This window comes from the organism of the source record quoted next, unplaced genomic scaffold (genome assembly GCF_019419815.1).
Source record: "Pyrus x bretschneideri cultivar Hongxiangsu unplaced genomic scaffold, Pyrus_bretschneideri_v1 Contig16, whole genome shotgun sequence".
Lineage (NCBI taxonomy): Eukaryota > Viridiplantae > Streptophyta > Magnoliopsida > Rosales > Rosaceae > Pyrus > Pyrus x bretschneideri.
In genome coordinates, this window is record NW_025999457.1 from 7,411,920 (window position 1) to 7,420,317 (window position 8,398).

Consider the following 8,398-nt stretch of genomic DNA (forward strand, 5'->3'; position numbering starts at 1 on the left):
GTCTTCAAATGGATGAAACTTATAATTTGATAACTTTTAAACGGTGATCAAAAGAATAAACGATTCTTATTATTACATGTATTCTATTAAATGGTGTCATATAAGGAAGGGGCTTTTAAAGATTATATTTTTAAACTTTTAAGAATTTTAATTTATTATGATATTACTAATTGCAGATTTATTCACAAAAGTTATCTCTACTAATTAATAAACACTCATTGTTAACTAAAATCCTATGAAATTACGAGTTTAACCCTCTAATTAAAACAGAACATGAATAAGAAATATGAGGCATAAATGTAATTTCACACAACCAAATTTTACTATTTTTTTTTTCAAAACCTCACCTACATGTAATCCTAACATATCTCTAATTTAAAAAATAAAAATAAAAATAAATAAAAATAAAAAAAACCTTCCCACTCCCACATTCTCTATCACTCTCTTCCTTTTTCCTTTTATTTCAAAAACAACACATTTTGTGTGTGCCCATATGCTAGTCTCTATTAATTAATGAAACCTTCTTTCTCAACCAAAATCCTATGAAATTATCAGTTTAACCATATAATTAAAACAAAACACGAATAAGAAATATGGAGCAGAAATGTAATTTCACACAACTAAATTTTGCTGTTTTTTTTTTTCAAAGCTTCGCCTACATATAATCCTAACATCTCTAATTAAAATTTTAAAAAAAAATTCTCACTCCCACGTTTTCTATCACTCTACCCATATGCTAGTGTTATATAATGAAAGAAATGTTTTTTTTATTTTTTATTTTTTTTTTAACAAACAATGAAAGAAATTAAACTACAAATATTCAAAAAAAGAAACAAATAGTCTAGCTTAAAAAAAAGCCCAAAATGGTTACTCGACAATACCCAATAGGAAAGAAAACCTAGAATAGCTGGAAAAAAAATCAAAATTAATAAACATGAGCATCTGTGGAGTCGAACCCTTGCACAAGTAAATGACAGTAACACCGAACGACAACTTTGCCAAAAAAATAATAACATAAAACATAAAATTTCCCACTATTTATATAATAACATGTGTACCACTTGCGTTACAGGCATAAGGAAAAATTTATCGTGTCACTAATAGGAGCACGTTAATCAATACTTAGGTAATAATTCAATCATCAACTATATCGTTTGGTTTAAAATTTTAATCTCTCTAGCATTATCCAAAGAGAAAAACTAAGAGACTCAAAAGGTGAGATTCTACAATTTCACAATTTGACGTTAATTTACATGTCAACATATAAAACATTGTTGATCCAATCACATACAAGTATATACCACCAGCGGTACAGCTAAGGAGAAGTTTCGAACGATCCCGCTATATCGGGACCACCCTTTTAACGTTGAACAAAAGTCAGTACTTTACGTTAAGCTAGAGCTAAAAAGGCTACTCCTAGTCCAAGTGGCAGAATTATTGTTAAGGATGTAGCAAAATTATTTTAAGTATTTCAGCTAGAACTGTTTATGTACATTTTTTATCTGGCCTGGTCGAGCAGTGGTACAGCTCCAAATAAGTACTAAATTATATGCCAACGTTATAACACTACAAGAATATTTCTCAATTATTTTATAATTTAACAATTTAACGTTAATTATTGCGCACATTTCTAGGCTGAATTATGCACGCATGCACCGCGAGCCCAGGGACAAAATATCTTGAATCCTGACAAAATATCATTTCTCGGCTTATACTTTTGTGAGTGAAAATATAGTGGGAGACAAACTGTAACTACTACTCTGAATATTTGTATTATGATTTTCTTAAGATTTATTAATTACAATAAACGTATTTGTTTACATTTTTTAGATTAATGACCGATTAAATATTTAAATTTCAACTCAAATCACAGAGATAGATATATGCGAACGAAGAACTTTTTCTCAACACACCATTTTTTGTTCTTTGGTAACCAAAATACATAAAAAGTAAGATAGGAACAGCATCATCGATCAAAATTATCGAGCACAAAACACACCAACACCATCGGACAACCCGGAAACCAGAACCAGATCAGAACCTGACCCTAAAACATGACCAGAAAACGGCAACACTAACATGACCCAAACCACCTATACCACTAATCTAACTCCTCCAGCTGCCGCCTTCAGCGCCACCGCCTCCTCTGGAGTAGCGAGCACCGCCACCCTCACCGCCTCCATAACCACCCTCACGACGACCACCACCACCTCCGTATCCACCGCCACCGCCTCCACGGCTGTACCCACCACCTCCGCCTTCACGGCGACCGCCACCTCCGTAGCCACCTCCGTAGCCGCCTCCGCGGCTGTAGCCACCTCCGCCACCGCCACCACCGGATCCGCGAGACTGAGCCTCGTTGACGGTGATGTTGCGGCCGTCAAGGTTCTGGCCGTTCATGCCTTCGATCGCGTCCCTCATCGCCTGCTCGCTGCCGAAGGTGACGAAGCCGAAGCCCCTGGACCTCCCCGTCTCACGGTCGTTGATGATCTAAAACCACAGAAAACACAGATCCCATCAGATCCACACATAAAACACCCAAATCACATCAAAGATTCACAAAAAAATTCAAAGAATAAAAGGAACCGATCGATCGTCAATCTTTGGGAGAGAAAGATTGAGATGAACGTACCCGATTTTGTGAGAGTAACAATAAGAATCATAGATAGTAACAGAGAATCATAGATCAAGTAACACAGAGAGAAACAGAATCAGATCAGAGAGAAGAACAGAACGACTGATGGCCGAGGCCGAATCGGGTCAGATCCGATCTCTCCGTCAAACGGACCTTCGATTCGATGATCTCACCATACTGGGAAAAGGCCCTCTCCAGAGCCTCACTGTCGGTGGCCCATGCGAGCCCTCCGACGAAGCAACGGAACTCGATCTCGGCAGAGGCCATGGCTACCAGTAACCCTAGTGACAAAAAGGACTCGAATTTTAGGTCGAAAGAACAAGAGAACAAGAGAGCACGAGGGTCAGCAGTTCCCGAACCCTCGTTAATATAGGGCCTCGGGCACCCTCGACCAGGGTTAACCATTTCCATGGTGTTTGGTTACCAGGGTTCAAAGGTCCAAGCCTAGCGCGTTTGGCTACGCGTTTTACAATTTCACCATATGAATAAATTATATCCACGTCGTCGTTTTTGGTTTGTTTTACGCTGAGGATATTTTTATCTCTTGTTTGGTGGGGAGTGTTATCGCCGTTGCCAAACGGGGAGAGGACAGAGTCGTGTCTTTCGGTTTGCGGAAACCCTGGTTGAAAACGACCGAGGGAACGGGTTAGTTGTAGGGTCCGCTCATCACGTGACAGTGGATTAGATATTTTAGTGACGCGAAAAATATCTTGTGCATAGAAGTACGGTCTTACCCCTCTCTTTTACGTAAAATTCTATGCTTGGCCACAGCGGTTGGTATCTCCGCCAAGCATCTGACCAATTTTTTGTCTTTTAATGCTGAGCCCATTTCGACATCGAGAAATTCTTAAACGGAAATGTACGATATTTTTCGCAGAACAATCAAATTTACAAATTGATTATTGATATGTCATTAAATAAAAATAACTATATTAATTAATATTTAAGTAATATATTTTTTTTTTCAAATTTTAGTAACAATTCAATCACCAAACAACAACATTATTTAATTTGGCTAGCATTATCTAATCTGTGTCGTCACATAAAAGAATAAATTAAATTACACTAAATTATTTTAGTTTTCGGTCATATTACAATTTCATACCTCATTTTTTAAATAGTAAAATGCTATATATCAACTTACGAAATCCTTGTAATGTCAAACCTGTATTACAAAATGTTTGAACCCAACATTGCACCATGGGCCCGAGTAATCGAGGTCGTTGAGTAAGCGTACTTCCACATTGTCGATGAATTCGTAAAGATAATTTTATTAATATTAAAAGATAACATTATGATTTTTATCATAATTATCTTTTAATAATGATTTATCTTGACATTTTCATGTGAAAATAATACATCTCCAAGCTAGGAAACAGGCGGCACAATTCAAGATAATTCAAGTTGATGTGGATGTTTGGCATATGGGTGTGTGGTTGGATCAGTTTTTGGTTAACAGGTATGCACGCCATCAGATAATGAAGCATGCAGAACCGGATGATAGTATGAGGTCACTTGGAACTACTAATGGGATTGAATTCTGAACAAATTATTATCCATTTAAATATGGTGATAATTAAAAATGAATTTAATATTCATAGGGTCAGGATGCATGCGGTAGTCTTGGTAAAAGATGATGAGAGCCTAGGAAAGCTAGGTTTTTGGTGATGTGATAAGCCTAGGATTTGATGGTGATGGAGTTATGATAGGAAGCCTAGGTAGGCTAGGTCTTTGTTCATAACGGGATAAACCTAGATGAGTTTTCATTTGAAAAGTCAGCCACACGGATCATATTTCATTCTGCAAGTTAGAGTTGCAGTTGGACTCCACAATTATCTAGCCATGTCAAGCAAATATCAACACCATAAATACAGAGCTGCATCTTCAGTTTGAGGACCTCCAATTCAACACACAATTGCCCTGCGCAAAACCTCTCAAACATCTTGAGATTTTTTATTTTCTTTTTCTTGCCGACACATCTTCAGTTTGGATAAACAGCACTGTGAAGGCAACCAGCGAACATCTTCAGTTTGGATTTGTCGTAGAGTCAGCCGACCGAGGAGCACCTTCAGTTTGGATAAACAGCACTGCATCGAGGCCGACTGGTTACCTATCCAAGTCCCGGTCGAGAAGGGTTTCCGAATCCTTATTGGCAGAGGTCATCTTATTAGCCTTCTCGGTGAAGTAAGGTGTTACAAGTTACGACATTCGGCGTATTGAACGCCGAGTGATTTTATGATTGGATACTCACAAGTGAGTTTCAAAATTCGACATTCTGACGGCCGAACCACATTCACCATCAAGACATACATCACCTTTGAATATTTGTGTCCGTACAGTCTGGTGTCGATTCGACGTGCTTATACTCTCACGAATATAATCACTGTGACCGAATCTGACGCCGACGATTTGTGAACTTCGCAGAACTAGCAGCCTCGTCTTCAGGCTCGAGAATCCAAAGGCCGAGATTTGTTCTTTTCTCGGCCGCAGTCGCAAGATAAAGAAGTCAACAACGTACTCAACGCAACAACAACAAATTTTACTCCTCGGCCGAGTTGGCACGCCCCGCATTCAACCGAATGACGTAGTTAGCTTATTAGTTACTCGGCCTGCACGCCACGTAGACTTTGTAATTTTTAGGGTCAACACAAAATATGTTAAGTAAGCCATTAAGTAATGACATGACAGCAATGAGCTTCACATTTATGTTGACGTGTCACCTATCTAATGCCATGCGGCCAAACAATTCATAAAAAAATATTTTAATTATAAAGATTTTTTTTTTTGTCAAAATTATTAAAGATAATTGACTTCATTTAATACTTTATTTTAAAAAATTAAAAAAAAACAAACAAACAAACCCACATCCTGAGTTCCTACTGCACAGCCACCCACATTCCTTCCCCCTCACCCCTCTCTCTCCCTTCCTCCTTGTTAGCCGTACCCATTTCTCTATCTAGCAACCTGCATATCCATGGAGGCTGGTGGGAGGCGTGGTGGTCCTTGATGGAATTGAGGTCCTTGTAATTTCGTTAAAACTTACGAGAGTTAGGGTTTTTTGAGGATGAGATTTGAATGGGATTTTGTGTTTTTGCGATGGTAGGGATTAAGGTTGTTTAGTGTCGACAAGCTCGAGATTGAGTCAGTCGCCGAGAGGGTGGGGTCGATAAGCTCGTGGTCGGGTTAGTCGCTGAGGGTTTTGAGGACAGAACGGGTCTAGAAGACATCAGAGATAGCGTGTTGAATGGCGGCGAGGACCCTCGGATCGGAGAGGTGGGGCATCTGGTTAAGGATGGGCGCTGATCGGAGGGATGGGCGTTGAATTTTGCAAAGGTCGAGAGGGGAACAGTAAAAACAGGGAAAAAGAAAACACAAGGGAAAAGGAAGGGAAGAAAAGGAAAAAGAATTGTTTGAATGTCAGTCCACATGTCAATCCGTAATCCTCACACTTGCCACATCAACAGTTAACAAATTAAATTGACAAAAAATTGACTGAGGTCCGACATTGTTACGAATTCGTAAAATAAGGTATGACATTGCAATGTTTAAAAGATGAGGTGCAAGATTATGGTACAACCCAAAGTTGAGGTAGCTTAGTGTAATTTACCCAAAAAATAATTGACTTGGAATTAGAATACAAAATTAAATGGGAACGGGTAATTTTATATCCAAAGTTAAGGTAACTTAGTGTAATTTACCCAAAAAATAATTGACTCCGAATTAAAATACAGAACTGAATAGGGTACTTTTATACCCAAAGTTGAAGTACGATATTGTTCTTGATAAACTAACAAATAAGAGTAAATTACATTTTACCCGCTCAAGTTTGGGGTTGATTGCAACCTCATATAATCAGTGGCGAAGCCATGTGAGGGCGAGGAGTGGCGGTCGCCACTCCCCTCGCAGGAAAAATATGGCTGGAGCGCTAGCCAGCCCCTCCCCTCCTACTGTTGCTGCTCTTCGTCTCCTTCGATGCAACGGTGCTATCTGGTTTTGCTCTGTGCGCAGCAGAGCTGCATCAATTTTTTTTCAAAACACCCAGGCCAAAGTGACGTTTTGGTCCTGGTTAAAAAATTTTAAAAAAGTAGAATGAAACGGTGCCGTTTCGTATAAGTTGGGAAAAAAAATAGGGGTGTGCTATCCACACACCCCTTTTTACTTCTCACATACCATTTGTCAATTTATATCTGTTGATCTTCTTCAATTCATCTGATTTGACGGCCGAAAATTAGAAATGTGTGTGAGAAGCAAAAAAATATGTGTGGATATCACACCCTAAAAAATATAAATATATAGGGTGGGACCGCGTGTCCCCCGTTTCATAACTTCCATTCAGTCTCTCTTTGTGCTCTTTTTCAATCTCCAATCAAAGCAAAAGGTGTAGCAACGCTGCCCCCCAATTCCAGTAGGTAAATTTTTTAATCCCTAAATTTATAATCCTAACTTTAATTAATTATTTAATACGAATTTTGTTTAATTGGTATAGAATCATATGGTGATGCACTAATATGATTATTGATATGATTATATGATTATTGATATGAAATTATCAAATTATTTTTAGGATGAAAATTAAAATTTGAATTCTTGATTATTGATTAATTAATTGAATTATTACATAATGTATATTCATATGATTAGTTGACTTGAATATTTATTTATTGAATAATTTGTATGCTTATTGGTATTGAATAATTGAATTCTTGGTTTGACTAGTTATTATGCATATTAGTATAGTCTACTCTAGGATTAAAAGTCTAAGAATTTTTTTTTTCTTTCCATTTTACAGTTACATAATGGAACGATACTATAAGAAACAATGCTTAAATCCTCATTCAAACATTTCGAGTAGTCCTTCTTCTTCAAATATTCCAAATAGTCCTCCTCCTTCAAATATTCCAAGAAGTTATCATTTGAATATTCTGAGTAGTCCTCCTCCCCCTTCAAATATTGAGAGGAATTGGTGATCTTGCAAAGGAGTTGGTGAAGACTAGAATGTGTGCAAGCTATATGTTAGTGTATAAGCTTCTTTCATTGGCTTTGGTGTTACTGGTTACAACCACTTCGGTGAAGAGAGCTTTTTCTGCTATGAAGATTGTGAAAACATCATTGCTTAACAAAATGGGAGATCAATGGTTGAGTGATAGCATGCTTGTTTACATGGAAAGAAATGTATTTGCTTTCATTGATAATGAGCCTATTATGTGACGTTTTCATGATATGAAACCTCGCCGGCAACAATTATAATTTGTTTGCATTGATAAATTATGGAACACATTAGTAAGTAAAAGGATTTGGTTGTTGCTATTCTTTTCAACCTTGCAATCTTTTAACTTCACCCATCCCCCTGTCAATTCTTGAGTTCGTCACTGGTTATACTCATCTAGGTTTGGTTGGTAGTATTTTAAACATATTTTCATATGTCCTTAAGTATTTTTTTTATATAGTGTACTCCAAAAAGCAGTTAGAAGAACAACCATCATTCTACCATCGCCACCACTAGACATCAATGAGTTGGAAATGATTTAAACATGCACACTTTGAATTCTTTATTAAAAATCGACAAGTGCTTTAGTGTTTTTTTAAGAAGCATTTGGCAGATTATTCTCCTAAAACCACTTGTATAAAGTACAGTTCTTCTACAAATTTCTATCAAATGCAATCATCATTTTTGGTTGCAAAAAAAGCATTTAACCATTTTAAAAACAATCTAAAACACGTTCCTTTATAGTTCAAGCAATATGGGGTCTTTCAGTTACATTC

At 37.3% G+C, this 8,398-nt stretch overlaps 1 protein-coding gene across 1 annotated transcript; it reads right to left on the reverse strand.

Moving 5' to 3' along the window:
- Positions 1–1,882: 1,882 nt before the first annotated feature.
- Positions 1,883–2,954, reverse strand: LOC103963149 (glycine-rich RNA-binding protein GRP2A). The gene is made up of 2 exons (XM_018651381.2): positions 2,789–2,954; positions 1,883–2,490 (listed from the first exon to the last, which is right to left on the reverse strand). Exons 1-2 carry the CDS (start codon positions 2,900–2,902, stop codon positions 2,107–2,109), a joined length of 498 nt encoding a protein of 165 aa, XP_018506897.2. The 5' UTR covers positions 2,903–2,954; the 3' UTR covers positions 1,883–2,106.
- Positions 2,955–8,398: the final 5,444 nt, after the last annotated feature.